The sequence below is a fragment of the Triticum urartu genome, chromosome 5A (assembly GCF_056163025.1).
Source record: "Triticum urartu cultivar PI428250 chromosome 5A, HENAU_Tu73, whole genome shotgun sequence".
NCBI lineage: Eukaryota > Viridiplantae > Streptophyta > Magnoliopsida > Poales > Poaceae > Triticum > Triticum urartu.
This window is the reverse complement of record NC_141877.1, coordinates 385,413,569-385,435,711: the sequence shown is the minus strand read 5'-3', so window position 1 is coordinate 385,435,711 and position 22,143 is coordinate 385,413,569. Positions and strand designations below refer to the sequence as shown.

Genomic DNA, 22,143 nt, shown 5'->3' with positions numbered 1-22,143 from the left:
GTACGATGGGAAAAGTCTCCACCAAGGGGATGAGCGTGGCAACAGTGCCCCACCAATTCCTCTGACCAGCAAGGGCATGGCAACTATGCCCCACCGGCCCCACTGACCATGGCTAGCGTGGCTATAGTGCATCCATCGTCACCGCTGACTCTAGCGGATGGCGACCTGGTGGTGTACCAATGTAGCCGACTCGACCCGGCCATTCCGTGATGATCTACAAGATGAAGCACAGTGCCCCTCGACGAGTAGGGCCTACGCCCGGAGAACCCGGCGATCCCTGGTACCTGGCGGGTCCCACCATCGGCTTCCCGGACACTAACAACCCAGCCCCGCGGCCTTGTAACATTACCATTGTACCCTTGTTGGTTGACCTATAAAACCCCCAGGAGCCCTCATGCATACGGGCGATCAGATCAGTAGCACACCCCCCCCACACACACACACACCAGGAGCAGGAGCAGCCTAAGCCTTGGCCAGTCTTCCTTCTTCCTCCGAATAGCTCTAGGAGCAACTCTATACTGATACATATAAACCAAACTCGGCAGGACTAGGGGTGTTATCTCTCCGGAGAGCCCCGAACCTGGGTATGTCTTGCGTCCCTCGCTCGCTCATGCTGACCTCGGCTCTGGAGCCCACCGGTGCCCTCGATCCTCCTCCTCTCTTTAGCTACCCTTTGGCATCTGTCGTGTGCCCACCACGATAAGATTATTGACTCTAGTGCAAGTGGAAGACTGGAGGAAATATGCCCTAGAGGGAAAAATAAAGTTGTTATTTTATATTTCCTTATTCATGATAAAGGTTTATTATTCATGCTAGAATTGTATTGATCGGAAACTTAAATACATGTGTGAATACATAAACAAATAATGTGTCCCTAGTGAGCCTCTACTTGACTAGCTCGTTGATGAAAGATGTTTAAGGTTTCCTAACCATAGACATGTGTTGTCACTTGATAACGGGATCACATCATTAGGAGAATGATGTGATGGACAAGACCCATCCGTTAGCTTAGCATTTGATCGTTCAGTTTATTGTTATTGCTTTCTTAATGCCAAATGCATATTCCTTTGACTATGAGATTATGCAACTCCCGGATACCGGAGGAATACCTTGTGTGCTATCAAACGTCACAACGTAATTGGGTGATCATAAAGATGCTCTACAGGTATCTCCGAAGGTTTTTGTTGGCTTGGCATAGATCGAGATAAGGATTTGTCACTCTGTGAATTAGAGAGGTATCTCTGGGCCCTGTCGGTAATACACATCATAAGAAGCCTTGCAAGCAAAGTGACTAAGGAGTTAGTTGCAAGATGATGTATTACGGAACGAGTAAAGAGACTTGTCGGTAACGAGATTGAACTAGGTATGAGGATACAGACGATCGAATCTCGATCAAGTAACATACCGATAGACAAAAGGAATTACGTGTGTTGTCATAAGGTTCGACCGATAAAGATCTTCATAAAATATGTAGGAGCCAATATGGGCATCCAGGTTCCGCTATTGGTTATTGATCGGAGAGGTGTCTCGGTCATGTCTACTTGGGGCGTCTCCTGGCTGCTCCCCTCTCCCCCACATATATATATGTGGGAGGGGGGCGCCACACATAACCCCGGCAATCTCTTAGCCGGCGATGCCCCCCCTCCACAGTTTTGTCCCTCGGTCAGATTTTCGTAGTGCTTTGGCAAAGCCCTGTAAAGATAACATCACCACTACCGTCACCATGCCATCGTGTTGCCGGAACTCATCCACTACTTCGCCGTCTTGCTGGATCAAGAAGGCGAGGACGTGACCGAGATGAACGTGTGCTGAACGAGGAGGTGTCGTATGTTTGGTACTCGATCGGTTGGATTGCGAAGAAGTTTGACTACATCAATTGCGTTAATAAATGCTTCCCCTTATGGTCTACGAGGGTACGTAGACACACTCTCCCCTCTCGTTGCTATGCATGTCCATTGATAGATCTTGTGTGTGTGTAGATTTTTTTTGTTTTCCATGCAACATTTCCCAATAGTGAGGATCAACTCTTTCTGCTTCCGATGGAGGTGAAGATACACCGAACAAAACCTTCAAAGGATTGTTTTCCATAGTAACAAGTAACAGCAAATTTCAGCACATTATATAAATTTTTCCTTACCAAGAGCGCTTCACTCCATGGAAATGGTGCCAAAAAAGATTCTTGATGACCCGCAAGTATAGGGGATCAATCGCACTCCTTTCGATAAGTAAGAGTGTCGAACCCAACAAGGAGCAGAAGGAAATGACAAGCGGTTTTCAGCAAGGTAATTTCTTCAAGCAATGAAATTGTCGATAATTGGTAGTTTGATAGCAAGACAATTTGTAACAAGTAATAAGTATCAATAGTAACAATAGGTGCAGAAAGGTAGCCCAATCCTTTTTGTAGCAAAGGACAGGCCAAAAAAATCTCTTATAGCAAGCAAAGCATTCTTGAGGACACACGGGAATTTCATCTAGTCACTTTCATCATGTTGGTTTGATTCGCGTTCGCTACTTTGATAATTTGATATGTGGGTGGACCGGTGCTTGGGTCCTATTATTACTTGAACAAGCCTCCCACTTATGATTAACCCCTCTCGTAAGCATCCGCAACTACGAAAGAAGAATTAAGATAAAATCTAACCATCGCATTAAACTTATGGATCCAAATCAGCCCCTTACGGAATAGCGCATAAACTAGGGTTTAAGCTTCTGTCACTCTAGCAACCCATCATCTAATAACTACTCCAGAAGAATTCCCTTAGGCCCAAAGATGGTGAAGTGTCATGTAGTCGACGTTCACATAACACCACAAAGGGAATCAGGACATACATATCATCAAAATATCAAACGAATATCAAATTCACATGATTACTTATGACAAGACTTCTCCCATGTCCTTAAGAACAAAAGTAACTACTCACACAACATATTCATGCTCAAGACGAGAGGGGTATTGAATATCATAATATCTGAACATATAATCTTCCACCAAATAAACTGGCTAGCATCAACTACAAGATGTAATCAACACTACTAGTCACCCACGGGTACCAATATGTGGTTTGATACAAAGATTGAACAAAAGAGATGAACTAGGGTTTTGAGATGAGATGGTGTTGTTGAAGATGTTGAAGATTGGCCCTCCCACGATGAGAGTGATGACGATAGCTTCGATTTCCCCCTCCCAGAGGGAAGTATCCCGGCGAAATCGCTCGGCGGAGAGCAAAAGTGTTCCTGCCCAAGTTCTGCCTCGAGACGGCGGCGCTCCATCCAGAAAGTCCTCTCCTTATTTTTTCTATGGTAAATGACCTTATATATGAGAAGATGGGCACCATAAGCAAGCCAGGGGGGCCACGACCCACCAGGGCACGCTAGGGCGGGGGGGTGCAGGTGCGCCCTGGTGCCTCGTGGGTACCTGGGTGGCCCCCTCTGGTATTTATTTTCTCCAATATTGTTTATATATTCCAAAATAATTCTCTGTACAATTTCAGCTCATTTGGAGATGTGCAAAAATAGGTATCTCTAACATAGCTTTTTCAGGTCCAGAATTCCGGCTGCCGACAATCTCCCTCTTTGTGTAAACCTTGCATAAAATGAGAGAAAAGGCATTCGAATTACTCCACAAAGTGTTATATTGGCATAAAACACTATAAATAATAGTAGGAAACATGATGCAAAATGGACGTATTAGTGGGCGCGCCCTGGTGCCTCGTGGGCACCTGGGTGGCCTCCTCTGGTATTTCTTTTCTCCAATATTTTATATATATTCCAAAATAATCCTTCGAAATTTCAGCTTCTTTGGAGTTGTGCAGCATAGGTATCTCTAACATAGCTTTTTTAGGTCCAGGATTCCAGTTGTCGGCAATCTCCCTCTTCATATAAATCTTGCAAATTAAGAGAGAAAAGACATTAGAATTACACCACAAAGTATTATATTGATCAAAACATCATAAAAAACAGTAGGAAAACATGATGCAAAATGGTCGTATCAAGGTCGCAAGCATCGTGACCCTAGACCTTCGTCGGGCTCTTCATCTTGTAGGTTTGTGGCCTCCTTTGTTTCTTGATACCTCCTTGTCTTGAACCACCCTGCCTCTTTAACCTTGGCGCGCACAACCCGTGTTCTCCCGCCGTAATCGATCAAGTGAGGGCGTGTATGGGCCTGCTTAGGCCCAAGTTCTTTATTAAGAAGCTAATTGCCACCATGATTCGGCCCACCACTGGCACAACATGCGTCGTTACATCATCGACTAGAATCAATAGTTTCTTTGCTACAAATCTGGAGCGGGCGGCGCTGCCTCGACCGCCCGTTCTTTGACCACAAAGTTTCTCACCCGTCGCCGCTAGATACAGAGTATCAAGCGAGAGGGAGCGAGATGGCTTTTTCTTCGATGTCGTCCGACGAACACCAAGAGCGCTCGGTGAGTCCGCCTTCACCGCCTCCACCACCCTTGACCAATCACCCATAGTGGGTAAGTGATTGGAAGAGCTATCTGGTCGCTACAACTAATTTGGAGCAGTTGGTGGAAGTTGGCTGCCTGTCGAAGCACACCTCCATTGCCTGGCTGGCGCCTCCTCACAAGTACAAGGTCCCTCGGCCATTGCTCTTTAATATGGTGGTGCACGTGGTATTCACTTACCGCGGGTTGAGCCTCCCGCTGAGTTCCTTCACCGGGGAGGGTCCTGACCCACTATTGGTTGCAGTTGCACCACCCGACTCTGAGTGGCGTGCTTCATTTGTCATGCATCACAACCCTCTACGGGTCCTTCCTTAGGATTCTCCCGCATTTTGACCTCTTCCAATATTTCTTTGAGGTGGTTCCTCGCCTGAAGGAGGGTAACGTCCCCTCTTGCGATAGGGCCATCATTCATCCTCACCCAGATTCCAATTATTTTGAGTTTGCGACCACCGCAGAGTCAACGTTGTGGGAATGGAGATGGTTCCCCCCTAGACATTCCCTGTGATTACCATGACACTGGGCTGCCCAAGTTCGCCAATGTGCCTTGTTGGTAAAGACCGAAGTGGGGCTCCAAGACATATTTCTCCCTAGAAACTGGCCTCGAGATAGATGTGGTTTTCCGGCTGCGGGGAAAAGGGCTCTGCAGCCTGCAGCTTCTGAAGACTTAGGTGGAGCAAAACGTCCATACCTTAGGATGGAGAGAGTCCCCCATGTTTGAGTACAAGGGAGTGGACGAACCCAACCGCCTGCTTTGACGGGAGATCACAGAGAGTAAATTTGAGCTCCGTATGCACCTGGTGACCATCCTTCCTCTCGGTGAGATCCATATGGGGGTCGGTATAGAACCCTACAGCTAGGCGAACCTGCGCCCTCTAGTAAGTTATGATGGCCTGATTTCTGTTTTTAACTTGTTGCGGAGAGCGATCCTAAGTCCTAACCCCTAGGGGCGTCTTTGTTTGTAGGACTTTCGGGACTTTATTTTGAATCCCCCAAAGCCTCACGGTTATGCAACAACGATGTATCTTGCCAACCATGCATGCATAACAGACCAGAGCTTTGGTACCATGGTGACTGGAACCCCTTTTGTCGTGGGAGGATCCGGGAAGAGGTCGGGGACGCCGCTAGCTGACCTCCCTTTGGTGAAAGCTGCAAAACTGCCTGTGGACGCCTCTAAGGATCCATCCATGGGGAGGTTCGATCCTCGAATCATGGGCACAAGCGTGCCTGGCCCTCCGGAGCCCTCGCTGGACGCGCAGGAGCCCCCAAGTGAGATGATAGCATCGAGCCTTTCAGAGGAGCCGGTCCAGGCACATGCCTCCGTGTCCCGAGTGATTCCTTGCTAGATGCCAAAGTCAAAGCCAATAAGGGACAACATATGTATCATGTTTTTTGCTCGTGGTTCTTTGCGGAGCTCTCGTCATGCGATGTCCTTATACTTCTTGTTTTTCATAGGTCGGTGCGTGCTCCAAAGAAGTTCGCATGCCGTCGTCCGCCTCCAGCACCAGCGATTTTGCTTCCTCTGAGGGAGTGGTCTTGTGATGATTCGGCCACTGAAGACCTGGCGGGCTCAAGTTTCCCTGTGGCTAGGAGCCGCACCAAGCCTCCGCCAGGGACTGGGGCCTCGCTTGAGGTCACGACATTGTTTCACGGGCTTGGTCCTGGTGCCGATATGGTAGTTGGCTATGCACCGCCTCCGGCTCCCGCGTCTTCGCACAACAGATGGTCAAGGAGCCCTTCTGCCCTAGCTCGCTTACGAGTTTCTCTTAGCGAGAGTGGTGTCCAGGCCCAGGTCCCGCGGGATACCTTGGGGGAGGCCGGTACCAAGGTAAGCATATTGCGTCCCCCTTAGTAGCCTCCGAGCCTCGGGTATATTATGTCATAACGTGCTTGAGGTTTTGATTGTTATTTCTGTTGTACCTTAGGTTCACCTTGCCCAAAGATCCAGCCTCGCCCCTCGGGTCGGCGAGCTTCTCCTATTAGTGGAAACGGAGCACATCCGGGTCTCCCAGCGGGAGCAATCTCTTGCGTGCCGTGTTTGTGAGTCCCTCCTGTTCTGCAATATTTTGAGCTTTGTCGAGCATCCATCTCTGTTTGAATGTGTTGGTTGTGTCCGGAAACAGCTGAAGAACACTTGCTTGAGATGAAAGGGCATCTCGATGCGGTTCGAAAGGAAATGAACCGCGCTCGTGATGTCGCTACTGCTAAGCTTACTGAGGCGCGTGCCCATCAGGAGCTGCTTCGTGGCGAAGGAGGGTCCTTGGATAGGAATCGACACATCATCGAGGACCTCTGCGCCCAATCGCGGAAAGAGAAAGTCGTTGAAGATCACCGAGGACCTCCGTTATCTTGAGGCCTGGCATTGGTTGTTGGCCTGCCCCGACTGCTTCTTTTCCTGTGGCGAAGTCGTTGGCGACATTCATCAGGGCCGCCACTGATGTAAGCTTGTCTTTCCCTGTCTTCTCGCCGAGCTTGTCTCTGAATAAGGGGCGTTGTGCTCTGCTCATGAATGCTTCGATGGCCATTTCATCGAAGATGTTGGACAGAGTGTTCTTCTTGAATCACCGTGCAACGTAGTCACAAATTGATTCTTTGTCCTCTTAAATGATATTGTGAAGGTCGGCATTTTTATATGCAGTTGGCCGATCCGGCAACAGGTTACAGGTGAACCTTTTTTTTTGTAAAATTACCCACAGTGGGAGTAACATAGGTAGTAACATCACACATATCTAGATAAAATAAATGATGTGGCAAGCAATAAATGAAAAAAATGGAGGAAAGTGATAATATAGTTAGTTACTAGTAGTATGAGTAACATCACACATTTTAATATAGTTAGTTACAGTAGTATAAGTAACATCCACAAGGCAAAATGAGTCTATAGCCTAATAAATAAAGTGTTGCATGTTACCACATATATGTTACTCCCCACTATAGAGGTAGTAACATATACTAGTAACATGTGCATGTTACTAGTCTATGTTATCACCCATTGTGGCCAGTCTAAGTAAACCACAGATAATCCAAGCCACCCATAGTCAACCTTCTCATTTCGGAAGATTCTAGAGCCCGTACGACCTGATTCGGTCAGACCGATCTTTCTCTACAGTACCGACCAAATCATGCGTCATAACGAAAGAAATCAGCTATCGTCACGGCGACGGAGCAACAATATCGCGGGAGTAATAGTACTACTGTACTACGAAACAACCCATGCGCATCTCCTTCCCAAACATAGGGGGAGGAGACCGCTCCAGTCTCCACCCTCTACCTCGCCTCCAGTCGCCAGACGCCGCCACCTCCGCCGCCTGCCGCCGCCCGTCTGCGGAATGTGAGTGCCCGTCCGGCGAAATCACCCGGCCCGTAGCGTGCGTGTACGCGCGTGTCGCGAACGCCGATATCTATCCATGGTTTGGTTCGTCCCCTTTCTATAGATTGGCTGACGAGGTGTCGATCTGGATTTGTACGCAGGGTCTGCGCCCCGACGGCGGGGGTGGAGGTGCTGCCGCCTCGCGGGGGTGTCTCCGCCCGGCGCTCCTGGCCGCCGAGCTGCGGCCGCGTCCCCGAGAACGGCGACGGCGAGAGGGGCGTCCAGGGCACGGCGGACGAGGCGGCCGGCCACGCGGGCGTTTCCTCTGCGGCGTGCAACGGCGGGCTCCCGCGCGAACCCCCTCAGCCGCAGCCGCCCGGCGACGGGGATGCACGTCCCTCGGATAGCCAGGCAGAGATCAGGGCGCTAGATGTGATGCCGCTGGCGTTCGCTGCCCCACGGAAATGTGCCGTTGCTCCTGCTAATGGTTCCATGGAAGATGGCGGTCGTATGGCCGATTCGTTGAATGTGGAGGGGCAATTGGTCAGGGATGAGGATGTTGTTATTGGCAATGGAGATGACAGTGTTGTGGGAAGCAGAGTGGACGACGGTGAATTGGAGAGGGAGGAGGACGAGAGCAGAAAGAAGAGGTGGTCGGCATCTGTCATGAATCCGCCTCCCAAGAGGAGAGCGGTCTCAGCCAAGCGCAGATTTCCGCCTGGCTGTGGGAGTGTTGCTGCTACCGGCATCGGCGTCAGAGGTAAGGAGGTGCTGGTATGCAGACGCACCAATCATTTTCACTAGTCGGTGTGCCTTAGCAGTGAATGCCTTGCTCACAATTCCAATTTCAGGTTGTGGTGTTTCTCCGATGTTGAAGCGAGATGATTCTAATCACGAAACAGAAAGCAAAAGAGAAGAGGTCGGAGGTGCCACCGAGGCACACAATCATATGCAAGAATCTCAAGTCGTCAATTATGTTGCTCCAGATGATTTTGCAGACCGTCCGCAAAATTATGTTGGTATGAAGACACGCCAATCATTTTTTGCTAGCTGGTGTGCCTTTGTAGTGTATGCCTTGCTCACGATTACACTTTCAGGTCATGGCGCTTCTCCGATTTTGAGGCGAGATAATTCTAATAATGAAACAGAAGGCAAAAGAGAAGAGGTCGGAGGTGCCACCGAGGCACACAATCATATGCAAGAATCTCAAGTCGTCAATTGTATCACTCCAGATGATTTTGCAGACCGTACGCGAAATTATGTTGGTATGAAGACATGCTAATCATTTTTCGCTTGTGGGTGTGCCTGTGTAGTGGATGCCTTGCTCACGATTACAATTTCAGGTCATGGTGCTTCTCCGATTTTGAGGCGGGATGATTCTAATCACGAAACGGAAGGCAAAAGAGAAGAGGTCGGAGGTGCCACCGAGGCACACAATCATATGCAAGAATCTCAAGTCGTCAATTGTGTCACTCCAGTCAATTGTGTCACTCCAGATGATTTTGTAGACCGTCCACGAAATTATGTTGGTATGAAGACATGCTAATCATTTTTCGCTTGTGGGTGTGCCTATGTAGTGGATGCCTTGCTCACGATTACAATTTCAGGTCATGGTGCTTCTCCGGTTTTGAGGCGAGATGATTCTAATCACGAAACGGAAGGCAAAAGAAAAGAGGTCGGAGGTGCCACCGGGGCACACAATCATACGCAAGAATCTCAAGTCATCAATTGTGTCGCTCCAGATGATTTTGCAGACCGCCCACGAAATTATGTTGGTATGAAGACATGCCAATCATTTTTCGCTTGTGGGTGTGCCTATATAGTGGATGCCTTGCTCACGATTACAATTTCAGGTCATGGTGCTTCTCCGATTTTGAGGCAAGATGATTCTAATGTGGATATGGAAGGCAAAATAGAAGAGGTTGGAGGAGCTACCGAGGCACACAATGAGAAGATCCAAGAATCTCAAGTCGTCAACGTTATTGTTCAAGATGGTTTTGCAAGAGGCCAACGCGGCCATGATAATCCGCTAAATGATGTTACAGACGACTCACCAAGACATAGTTTCTCAGAGCAGATGAATGGTAGAAGACTATTACGTGAAAGGAAGCGCGCACCACTAGTAGTGGGGAACACTGAGATTAGAAGCAGACGCGAAGGACGTGTGCATGATGGCACTCCGAGGACTCATCCGAGAGGCCCACTTAATGTGAAGAGAAAGGGCAAGAGTGCAGAGATTGTCAAGATCAATGTGACATTGGTAGATGATGCAGGGGTGATTGACGTGATACGCTCGGCATCCAAGTGTGGAGAGCATGTTGCGACCGATCAAATTGAAGATAAGGATGGTGTGGGCCTTAATACTAATAGGGTAATTATACAAGCATTGATGGCTCCAGACAGATGCCCTTGGACGCAACGAAAGAAATCTATTGCCAGTGTTCCTAAATCGCTTGGTCCTAGGAAAAATGTGAAGAAAAAGGTTGCTACTCCAAGGAAAGAATTGCACTCCAAAGTTACCCCTTCTACACCGGCTAGGCGCAAGGCAAGAGAGGGCGGAGAAGATTCCTCCTCAAAAGATGATGAGAAACCTTTGGCACTACTTGCGCATGAAAGAAATAATAAATCATGCGTCAACATCTCTCGATGTCCTCCTTCCGACGAGGTGAGTGTTCATAAGATTGATGAGAGAAGTCGATTGAGCGATCCAAAGGATGTACCACTTGTAGCGGGGGTTGTTGATGTAAAAACCAAATGTGAAGGAAGCTTGCAAGAAGGTACTCCGAGGAACCATGTGAGAGCTCTTGTTAATGTGAAGACAAAGGGCAAGAAACCAGATAATGTCAAGGTGAATGTGACATTGTTAGATGATAGGCGGGTCTTTGAAGATGACAAGACGAGAAACCAAATTTCAAGAACTCGGAGAGGAGTGGCGCGCTCCTCAAATATTAAAAACGTGAAGAAAGGCATGTTTGCTCATAAGCGCGATGGCATCGACAAGGACTCTGGGAATAAGTTCACAAAGGAGTCTAAGTGTGGGGATCATCTTCAGACTGATCAAATTAAAGAAAATGATAATGTCGGCCTTGTTACCAACAAGATGACTGTATTAGCATTGATGGCTCCTGACAAATGCCTGTGGACAGAAGGGAAGAGGTCTATTGTTGGTGTTTCTCAGTCTCTCACTTGTAGGAATAATAACTCTCTTACCGTTCGTGAAGGCCTTTGTTTGTCTGACATATCTCAAGGAAAAGAGAGCATTCCCATATGTGTGATCAACACAATTGATGGCGTGCTGCCAACGCCATTTAAGTACATCACCAAAGTCATATATCCGCCCTCATATGCAAAAGCACCTTCAATAGGCTGTGACTGCACTAATGGTTGCTCGGACTCTAGTGAATGTGCTTGTGCTGTGAAAAATGGAGGGGAGATCCCATTCAATTTGAATAGCGCAATTGTTTATACAAAGCCTCTCATATATGAGTGTGGCCCATCATGCAGGTAGGGTGTTCAGTAACTTACAAAACACAATAGCATAACCTAGCTAGGCAAGAATAACCCATTAATATTTTATTTTTAATGTTTGACAACATGTTCTTATTGCCAGCCCAATGTTATACTAGTTCTGGCATGGTAAGTTTAGATTGGTAAGTCCAGATGGCAGTGAAATGTGGGAAACTGTCTCGTACAGCCGAAGCCTGCTTACCTGGAAGTTGGTTTTGACAAAAAGTTATTTGTTCACATTAGACAATTTAGGTTAAACTGAAATGGTGAGCTAACCAAATTGTCAAAACTGCATGCAGGTGCCCACCAACATGCCACAATAGGGTGAGCCAGCACGGCCCCAAAGTTCCACTGGAAATATTCAAGACTGGGAAGACAGGTTGGGGTGTAAGATCCCTCAGTTTTATCCCTTCAGGTAGTTTCGTATGTGAGTATGTAGGTGAGGTATTGCAAGAGACAGAAGCTGAGAGGACAGAAAATGATGAGTACCTTTTTGATATTGGTCGTGACGATGACGATGACGATGACGATGATGACGATGAAGAAAAAGATTCACAATCTTCTAAATCCGAGATGACAGCGGAGGGCTTGGGCTATACAATAGATGCTGCAAAGTGTGGTAATGTTGGAAGATTCATCAACCATAGCTGCACTCCAAACATGCATGCACAGGATGTTCTCTGGGACCATGATGATAAGAGGATGCCGCATGTTATGCTTTTCGCCGAAAAGAATATCCGTCCGCTACAAGAGCTTACTTACGATTATAATTATAACATAGGTAATGTGCGCAAGAATGGCAAGGTGAAGGAGAAGAAATGCTTCTGCGGTTCGTCGAAGTGCCGCCTCAGGCTTTACTAAGGTATTGGTGACTGATGATGGTAATGTTCATATTTCGGCGGAATGCAGTCCTGTCAGCGCAGTGCTCCTTGGTCTTACTCTCCCGGTCACCTTGCAATTGTCGATGGCTTGTGATGTTTTTTTCTTGCTACCCTAGGGTTGAATTAGTACTGCTTTTTAAAGAGCTGCATTAGCTCATTCTGCTGTTAGCTTTATGTTCAGAACCGAACCTGTACTGGGTACATGAGTTCTGGCTGTAGCTTTTCTCTGTCACAAATTTTACATAATCAAGCATTGTTGCTGTCCTTTTAAGCATTATTCCAGACACTGCGCAAGCAGGAGCTAAGTGCACTGGGCTGCCCTTTTAAGCATTCTTGCTGTGCTGCCTTTCTTTCCAAATAGATAGATTCCCAGTTCTGAATCCGACACTTAAATTGGACAATCCCAGTTCTATTGTCAGTTTTGAAACAAAAAGTATTTACTTGACAGTCTCATAACAGCACCCAAACGAATCCCCATCCTTGGTAAAATACTGCTTTGATCTTCCAGGGCAGCATGGATGGTCAGTACACCATTTATCAGCGCACGCTCAGCGAGCCATAGTAGTATCTCATTTGTTCATCTGAACTGGTTGTGAGAAGCCTGCATAAATTCTTTAGCACGCTGAGATGAAATGTCAGTTTTATGGTCATGAAGAAGTAAATCACATTTTTTTTATAGAAGTAAATCACATTTGGCATGTGGTAGATGGGGCAAGCAAGACTACTCATTTCCAGTGGCCACAGCTTCAGCTAAACGCTCTGGACTAGCCCTAACAAAACTATTTCAACTGTGACATTTCTGACAAAAGATGATCAAACTTATGCCATTAGAATCCATCACCAGAATATCTTGGTTCTTTATGGTGCTAAGGGGAAAATCCAATTCATTATTTCTCTTCTCCCCGCACAAAGGCGGCTAGGGTTTCTCTATTCTCCAGCAAGACCATCGTTCTCGACCTGCTCAGGACGTCATCTAGGCGTGGGACTGCCCTCTTCATCAGGTGTGTACTCTCTTGTTGTGTAGCTCTTTGTTCATGACTCCCAATAACGATGTTGAGGTGGCGTTGACATCGTGGCAATGTCATAAGCCCCGACAGTGTTTGCATCGATACCGGCGGTAGGCTGATGGCATGGTCCCATGGGGCAGCTGGATATATTGGGCGATGCCATGGTGCCGATGGCGGCGAACAGAATAATCAAGCATAGTGTTGGATCTGGGCGAGCGTCAATGTAGTATATTAGTGCCTCCTCTCTTCGTCAAAGCTCAAATGCGTGTTCTTTCTTCCTGTTGGTGATTCTGCGGCAGATCTTCAACAGCTTGTTCACAGGCCCTGCCTGACATTGTTCAAGCATGCGTTTTGTCCCGCCTCTTGCGACATGTTTCTACTATGGTTCATGTAGTCCATGGTGGCGTGTGTTATTGCTGAAGTTCCGGTCTTTGCAACTGATCAATCCTGACGACGGTTACTCGGGCGGTAAGTTTGAGGATTTTCTTCGCGGGTAGAAGATGAACTTGAGAGACTTTTGGGACTACGATGTGGAAACTGCTGCTATCTTTATTTTTCAAGATAGATTGAATAACCAAGGAATGGGCCTATCCCTGCACACCCAAAAGAGACAATTAGAATATTAGACAGTTCTATTCCAGTCCTAAAACTAAGATATGTTCACTTACCAAAAGAGCACCAAAACGAATCATACTGTGTTCCCCATCCTTGGTAGCCTACTGTATTTGATCTTCCAGGGCCATCATGTAGATGTAGATCATGACTCCCTCTCTGAATGCTCGGGACAAGTTTATCATCACCGCGCTCTTAGTAGCATCTCATTTTGTCCATCTGGACAGGCTGCGAGAAGACCGTGTACTTCCGTCAACACTGATTCTTGAGATTAAAAGTTAGTTTGATGGCCATGAAGTGGTAAGGTTACTTTAAGCTGACAAAAGGTAATGCTCCAAACTAGAACCTAGTACCAGAATTCATCTACAGATTTACCAGAATCTCTTAAAGAGTTAAGTCCACAAAGAATGCTGCAGCTTCCTTTTTCAAGAATGGTATGGTCAGCTTCACCCAAGTTGATGAGGAAGAATGGTATGGCTGCATGCATCACTCTGATGCAGAGGCCGGGTGTGACCCTCCTCTTTTTTTTTAAAAAAAAAGCTTCATCCAAGTTGATGAGGAAGAAAATAGAATCCATCAGTCCCCAATGGAGACGAGAGTGGCAGACAACTTACTCCCATTACAAAATGACACTTGCTTCTGCATGTGCTGGTCCAAATAAGAGCAGAAATCCTGGCCTAAACCAAACAACACCATGTGAAACAAGGCTGTTCTCATCTACTGATTTCAACATCACTACTCTGAAATTTACATCAGTTCCATCGTTTTGTCCAGGAAATCCAATTTTGCCCTCATTCAAGATATCACACTTTTCCCACAAAACACAAGCAAAATATTCCAGCGATCAAGACTGGGAAGTAACTTTTACCCTGTATATAGGATCAATGGCTACCCCCGCAGAAACAAAAGGGAGCAGCACTGGAAATTTCAACTGGAAGCAAATTTGGAAGTTTTGGGGTCCCAATAAGTTCAAAATGTTTGTGTGGCGCCTTGCTCACAACAGTTTGGCAAACAGGATGAAGATTCAGAGGTTGAGTGTGGAATTGGAGACAGCCTGCCCGGTGTGTCATCGGTTGAATGAAGACGGCGCATTCTCCTTAAATGTAAGAAGGTAAAAGAACGTTGGAGCAGGCTGGCGTTAGGTGATCTTTGGGAAGTCTTGTTGCAGCATAACTCCGCCCATGAGATGCTTGGTGAATTGTGGAAAGCTGACAGTGCCTCCCAGCTGAGGGCTCTTGGCATGATGTGGGAGTGGTGGGATGTCAGGAAGAAAGCCAACATAGGGGAGCCAGTTTCTAGTCCTCAGAGAAAGTGGCGGAGCCAGGATTCGAGTATAGGGGGGGCCGAATTACTAGTTGCTTCTACTAAAATTGTTGATCGTTGGGGGGGGGGGGGGGGGGGGGGGGGGGGCAGGCCCCTGCTCGTCCCCCCCTGGCTCTGCCCCTGCTCAGAGATGATTTTGCTGCTGCTGGCGCGGGAGCGTCTGTGCACCTGATAGATTTACTTCATCCTGAAGCAGTGGCGTGCCTTGCTGCTATCGATGGGGCTATCAGACTTGGTGCAAACCAAATTGTTTTCGAGAGCCTGATGCTACCAATCTTGTGTAAGCGCTGAACAGCAAGGGGTTTGATATGGCGACGATCGGCGTACTGGTGAAGGAAGCTTGGAGCTTATGTGTTTCAAATTTCGAGTCTTTCAAGTTCTCTTTTAGTAGTCGTGTACGTAACACCGTAGGGAATGAACTTGCCCAGGTCGGGGTGAGAAACGAGTCCCAGGATTGCTTTTGGGTGGATGATGCCCCTAGCAGTATTGTAAACTTGTTAGCCAGCGATCTTGATGTGCCTGAATGAACGAACTGCAGAAATCTGCGACCCTCACATTCCTCAAAGGGCACGCAGTCCCCAGTTGCGCCGTTGAATTCGGCCCTTGAGTGCCATAGCACAAACTGCAGAAAAAGGAGCAAGTAAGAAGAATTAAAATGAACCCAAAAAAACTGAAGTCATACAGAAATTAAAGAAGAATGAAAATGAAAAAAAGAATCGAAAAAAGAAGATTGGCTCTCCTGATGCTTGTTAAACTCTCAAAACTGGTAGACTTAAAAAGAGATTGCGTGCTAAATATAATAAGTTTATATCTGAAAAAAGAAACGAAAACTGAAGTCATACAGAAACTGAAGAAGAAATGAAAATAAAAATATTTTTTGAAAAAGAAAGATTTGCTCTCCTGATGCTTCTTAAACTCTGAAAACTGATAGACTTAAAAAGAGATTGCACATATGGCAGAGAAAAACTTATTCTTATAGCTAAACTGATGGATAGCTTAACTTTATTCTTAATGACTCAACTTTAAACTGATGGACAAGGACAGAGAATGACAAAATAACTAACAAGTTATAAAAAAACTAAAGAGGACCAAATGAAATACCAAAGGTACTGATCCTTTGGGACACTGATGACTATAAACAAATGAAGACTTACAAAATAATAAACTGCATACTAAAAAAAAAGACAAAGTGAACACTAAAGAAATGAAAATACAGAACTATTGAAATACCAAACACACTGATCAGCTAAATCAAGTGAAGGCATGAATGAATCTAACAGGAAAGACTGAAATAATTATTTAAATAGAGAATTATAAGGGGCTATTGAGATGAACTAAATAATTATTGACTAAAATACTGAAAAATGATGCAAGAAAAATTACTAAATAAAGGAACATAAAACTGAAGGAATGAAGAGGAAACGAACAATATATAATAAAGAAACACTGAAACAAGACTGATAAATAAGCAACCCATCTATGATAGCAAACCATCTTAATGAGCAGCATGGCCATAATAGCAAACCATAAAGTTACCAAGAGTGAGTTTGCGGCCATCTTGATCCCTGTACCTCCAATTGTTTTCCTTTATCTGTAAACCAGACCATAATTTAATCCAATGAGACAACTTATACACCACCATAGTAGGATCACTGGGTATATGTGGTCAAAAGTAGCAATGTTCCTAGTTTTCCAGAGTGTCCAGAACACAGTTATCACACCCAACACTAACCCACTAACCTCTATTTTACTTTGCCTTTAAAACTACCAATCCAAGCACTAAATTGATCTACAGTTTGGGGAATTCAGTCAAACCTATAGCCACACGAACTACCCCCCCCCCCCCCCCCCCACACACACACACACATATTTAGCAATCACACAGTCAAAGAAAAGATGTCGTATACTTTCGGCATAATCACAAAAACTACATTTAGTTTCACTACCTTCCCAGTTTCTTTTAGCCAGAACATCTCTAGTTGGAATACTTTTCCTTAGGACCAACCAAATGAGAACTTTAACCTTCAAGGGCAGTTTAACCCCCCATACTTCTCGTGACTATATTTGAAACTAACATAAAGGGATCTAACACTAAATTTACCATTTTTGGTTAACAGCTAGTAATACACATCTTGTTCATCTGACAAAGTAATACCATCACACATTTGTCTCAGCTGGTTCCACATATCAGGTGCCCCCCCCCCCCCCCCCCCCCAACCAAATGAGAACTTTAACCTTCAAGGGCAGTTTAACCCCCCATACTTCTCGTGACTATATTTGAAACTAACATAAAGGGATCTAACACTAAATTTACCATTTTTGGTTAACAGCTAGTAATATACATCTTGTTCATCTGACAAAGTAATACCATCACACATTTGTCTCAGCTGGTTCCACATATCAGGTCCCCCCCCCCCCCCCCCCCCCCACACACACACACACACACAAATTCCTTCTAGATCTAACAGTACCAAACTCACTCTTGATAACTTTTGGTACTGAGAAATTAGCACTGAAAGTAAGCAAATGCAATCTAGGGAATTTAATGCACAAAGGATTATCTCCTAACCAAAGATCTTCCCAAAACCCGGTTCTCCTACCGTTACCCACAACCCACAATTTTTCTACAATACTTAAAGAAAATAGGCTTCACTTTCGTCAAACCTTGCCAGAAGTGTGATTGTCCAGGTCTAGTTTTACACATGGACAGAGTAGTTACCTATATACTTCTTCCTAAGCAAATCTTGCCAGACTCCTTTTTCGTTCTCTAATTTCCAAGCCACGTACAGAATAAACAAATATTCATAATAGTAAGATCTACTACACCCAGACCTTCCATATCTTTAGGTAAGCAAACAGTCTCCCAATTAACTAAATGAACCTTCTTAGTATCTTCACCTTCTTGCTGGAAAAATATTTTCCTATATATATCCATACTGTTTTTTGGTCCTTTAGGTAATTCGAACATAGACATCATTAAAAAAGGAATATTGGTCAAACAAGACCTAAGTAAAATTAACCCGCCTCCATATGAATGTAATTTACTTTTCCAAGGACCTACTTTCTTCTCAACTTTCTCTAAAGTAGGATCCCGATCACTATTGCATAATCTTACACAATTAACAGGAATACCTAAATACTTAAAGAAAATATATCCTATCGACAAGTAAAAATAGTAGTATACTCATTCTGTTTATCTCTAGCATTACCAAAACACATTACTTCACTTTTATGAAAATTTACCTTTAACCCGGAAATCTGCTCAAAGAGACAAAATAAACTTATTGTTCTTAGCCCCCTCTAGATCATCTTGAAACAAAAAACTGGTGCCATCTGCATATTGTAACATGCAAATGCCACCATCAACTAAATCAGGAGTTAAACCAGTAATTAAACCACTTTCCGGAGCTTCATCTAGTAACACTTTAAGCATATCTATAGCAATGTTAAATAAAATTGGTGACAGGGGGTCACCTTGTCTTAAACCCTTTTTAGTAGGAAGAAAGAACCAATTCGGTCATTGACCATCACTACTACTTTACCTGAGGTAACTGTTTGCATCACCCAATTAATATACTTATCATGAATCCTTCTTTTCCCTTAACAAATCTAAAATGTCCAGTTAATCTTATCACACGCTTTCTCTAAATATACTTTAAAAAGCATCCATCTTTTTCTTATGTACTTCATGCATGACTTCGTGTAACACCACCAATCCATCTAATATATATCTACCTTTAATAAATGTTGTTTGCACAGGAGTTATAATTTTGTCAGCTACTATACTTGCCCTATTATTAATTACCTTAGTAAATTTAAAAATCACATTAGATAGGCATATAGGTCTATACTATTGTAGTGTTTCGGCCCCCACATATTTGGGAAGCAGACTGAGCACTCCATAGTTAAATCTAACTAAATCTAGTTTACCATGATAAAAATAATTAAACAATTTAAGTAAACCAACACCAGTTACTTCCCAAAAATGTTGATAAAACTCAGCCGCGAAAACATCAGGCACAGGCGCCTTATTATGCTTTATCTGAAAAATTACTTTTTAAATCTCTTCTAAAGTAAAATCCCTATCTAATAAACTTCTATCAATATCATCTAAAACAAAAGGAAACTCCAAATCGACAGTAACATTAAATTATTAGTAACAGGGCCAAATAAGTTTATAAAAGGATGTGGCATAGTCTAACAAGTCTTTATCCCCTTGCACAACATTAACTATAAAATTAAAGGAAGTTATCCTATTTTTTCTCTTCCTACCACTAGCTCTAGCAATGAAGTAATGAGGGAGTGCATCCCCTTCCAACAGCTCTTTCTCTTTAGATCTCTGCAGCCACATAATCTCTTCTTCTCTAAAAAATATGTTCCTTTGTTCCTCTAAGTCTTTTCTTAATAAGTAGTTCTCTCTACTTAAACCATTAATCGTGCTGTCCTTATCTATGTTATCTATCTTCTCAACTAAAGCTACCCTCTGTTTTTATAGAACCACACATAATTTAAATCCACTCCATTAGTTTTTCCCTAATGCATCTAGCTCTATCCTGCCATCTGTCTTGTAAGTTTCCACAACAATATTACTCACCCCAAAGTTTCTTAATTTAATCATCTGGATCACCTCACACCAACGTCGCTAGGTTTGGATCGAACGCCCGACACATCTCCCACCGCGCGCCGCCATTGTCACCCGTATCCCCCCCAAACCCTCAATCCCCTCCCACCGCCGCCTGACTCCGGCGCACCGCTGCTCACCCCCGCCCCCACACGCTCCTATGCGGCCGCGTAGACGGCTTCCCGCCTGCCTGGGGATGAGGGGCCCCGCCCGAAGAGGCCGTTGGAGCGACCTGAGTCCTCTCGCCCGCCGCGCGGACCTCGCATGCCGGCTGGGGATGGCGCCCGACGGGGGGCCGACGACCGTCGGCTCGCCGACCGGGATGACTGGGCCGCTCCACGCAGGGCTTCAGCAGCCGCTCCCTACCAGCCGGCCCCTGCTCGTGAGGGCACCCATGACGGCCGCCGGGACGCGTGGCTCCCTCTGCCTGGCTCCCGGGGGGCGCGACACCGGGAGGAGGCTGCGCGGCTACGTGAAGACGACCAGCGATGCGGAGATGAACTCCGCTCCGAGCTGCGGCGCCGGCCTGCATACTCCACCCCTAGACGGCCCGGTCTAGAGGTGGGTCAGAGCTCACGCCAAGGCGCCCAGAGATCCACGGGTTCGGACGACCGTGCTTGGTATGGGTCCATGGATCCGGACCGTGCGGACTCGTGTGATTGGCTTAGGTCCTCATCCGGATCGCCGCGGTACACCCCCCTTAGCACCTCGGGGGAGGCTCCAAGTCCGGTTGGGCCGTTGACGAAGCGGAAGAAGAAGTGCTCGGGTGGGCTCGGTGGTCCTGCCATCGTGGACGGATCGGGGAGGTCGGCTATCGGGGAGCCGAAGCAGGAGGCCTCGGTGATTCCCTCGGCTAGAGCCGGTCGCGCCCGGACCTATGAGGAGACGATGTGCATCAACTGTGGGTGTGCCGATCACTTCCATTTGGAGTGTTTGGCGCCCTCCCGGTGCCCTATCACTCTTGCCTACCCGGGGTACGGGGTACAGGGGGGTGGCTTCTACTATGTGGACGCGACCCTGGAGGACGAGCCTGTCCGGTCGCACCTGGCGACGATCACCCTCGTCCCGGATCAGCAGCCGCCACCGTCGGTTGTGGTTACTGCTGAGATCATACGGGCGGAGCTGTCAGCGTACATTGGCGATTATAGAGATAGCGCCTTCTCTTGGGAAGTCACTGAGACAACGCCGATGGTCTTCTCGGTACCCTTCCCTTCTGCTGAGATGCTCAATGTCTGCACCCACAACCACGTCAAGTGCCCCATCAACAAGTTCATGATCTCGATCCAGAAGGCTGATGCTGAGCCGGACACGGTGCCCCCCCTTGCCCGGGTGTGGATGCTCATCTACGGGCTCCCGAGTGGGGGCAAGCGCGAGGACATTCTCAAAGCCATCTCGGAGCCGGTGGGCAAGATTCTGACAGTCGATCTGGATTCCTTGGAGGGCGATGGACCGGCGCGCGTCGAGCTCCTTTGTCAGGCTCCAGCTAATGTGGACGGCTTGTCCCTGATCTTCTACTTCGGCAATAACAAGGGCAAGTGTATCACCTATGAGATCGACCTAGATGCAATGGAGGGGCAGCCGGAGGACACGCCGCCAGCACCGCCGCCGGCCCCACCCACGGAGGGGCAGGACGGTGAGGATGGATAGCTAGCCTGAGGACAGCTCCGCGGAGTCGGGGGGTGGGCTTCCGCCGCCGGTGTCGACCGTGAGCCATCGCGCGTCGGCTTCGGCCCGCACGGAGGGCGCTAGACTGTCGGTCGTACTGGTGAAGGAAGCTTGGAGCTTATGCGTTTCAAATTTTGAGTCTTTCAAGTTCTCTTTTAGTAGTCATGTCTGTTACACCGTAGCGCATGAACTTGCCCAGGTCGGGTTGAGAAATGAGTCCCAGGATTGCTTTTGGGTGGATGATGCCCCTAGTAGTATTGTAAACTTGTTAGCCAGCGATCTTGATGTGCCTGAATGAACGAACTGCAGAAATCTGCGGCCCTCACATTCCTCAAAGGGCACGCAGTCACCAGTTGCGCCGTTGAATTCGGCCCTTGAGTGCCATAGCACAAACTGCAGAAAAAGGAGCAAGTAAGAAGAATTAAAATGAACCCAAAAAAACTGAAGTCATACAGAAATTAAAGAAGAATGAAAATGAAAAACTTTGTCGAAAAAAGAAGATTGGCTCTCCTGATGCTTGTTAAACTCTCAACACTGGGAGACTTAAAAAGAGATTGCATGCTAAAAATAACAAGTTTATATCTGAAAAAGAAAAGGAAACTGAAGTCATACAGAAACTGAAGAAGAAATGAAAATAAAAATGTTTTTCGAAAAAGAAAGATTTGCTCTCCTGATGCTTGTTAAACTCTCAAAATTGATAGGCTTAAAAAGAGATTGCACATATGGGAGAGAAAAACCTATTCTTATAGCTAAACTGATG

At 46.3% G+C, this 22,143-nt stretch overlaps 2 protein-coding genes across 2 annotated transcripts; both read left to right on the top strand.

Annotated features, from left to right (window-relative positions):
• The first annotated feature begins 7,579 nt into the window (after positions 1–7,579).
• LOC125509165 (uncharacterized) lies at positions 7,580–12,432 on the top strand. The gene is made up of 8 exons (XM_048674070.2): positions 7,580–7,788; positions 7,929–8,527; positions 8,619–8,786; positions 8,865–9,032; positions 9,111–9,296; positions 9,375–9,542; positions 9,621–11,271; positions 11,574–12,432. The coding sequence occupies exons 1-8, from the start codon at positions 7,580–7,582 to the stop codon at positions 12,133–12,135; spliced, it is 3,711 nt and encodes a 1,236-aa protein (XP_048530027.2). The 3' UTR covers positions 12,136–12,432.
• A 7,025-nt stretch (positions 12,433–19,457) lies between these two features.
• Positions 19,458–21,749, top strand: LOC147971495 (uncharacterized). Its single transcript, XM_087522789.1, has one exon. It carries the CDS (start codon positions 19,983–19,985, stop codon positions 21,363–21,365), a length of 1,383 nt encoding a protein of 460 aa, XP_087378915.1. The 5' UTR covers positions 19,458–19,982; the 3' UTR covers positions 21,366–21,749.
• Positions 21,750–22,143: the final 394 nt, after the last annotated feature.

What these genes read in the sequence shown, in the direction of transcription:
- LOC125509165 (XM_048674070.2), top strand. Translation starts at nt 7,580, where the DNA reads ATGCGTCATAACGAAAGAAATCAGCTATCGTCACGGCGACGGAGCAAC. An exon ending in CCGTACGCGAAATTATGTTG is followed by an intron (nt 9,033 to 9,110) that starts GTATGAAGACAT and finishes TTACAATTTCAG; the next exon opens with GTCATGGTGCTTCTCCGATT. An exon ending in GAGTGTGGCCCATCATGCAG is followed by an intron (nt 11,272 to 11,573) that starts GTAGGGTGTTCA and finishes AACTGCATGCAG; the next exon opens with GTGCCCACCAACATGCCACA.
- LOC147971495 (XM_087522789.1), top strand. Translation starts at nt 19,983, where the DNA reads ATGCCGGCTGGGGATGGCGCCCGACGGGGGGCCGACGACCGTCGGCTC.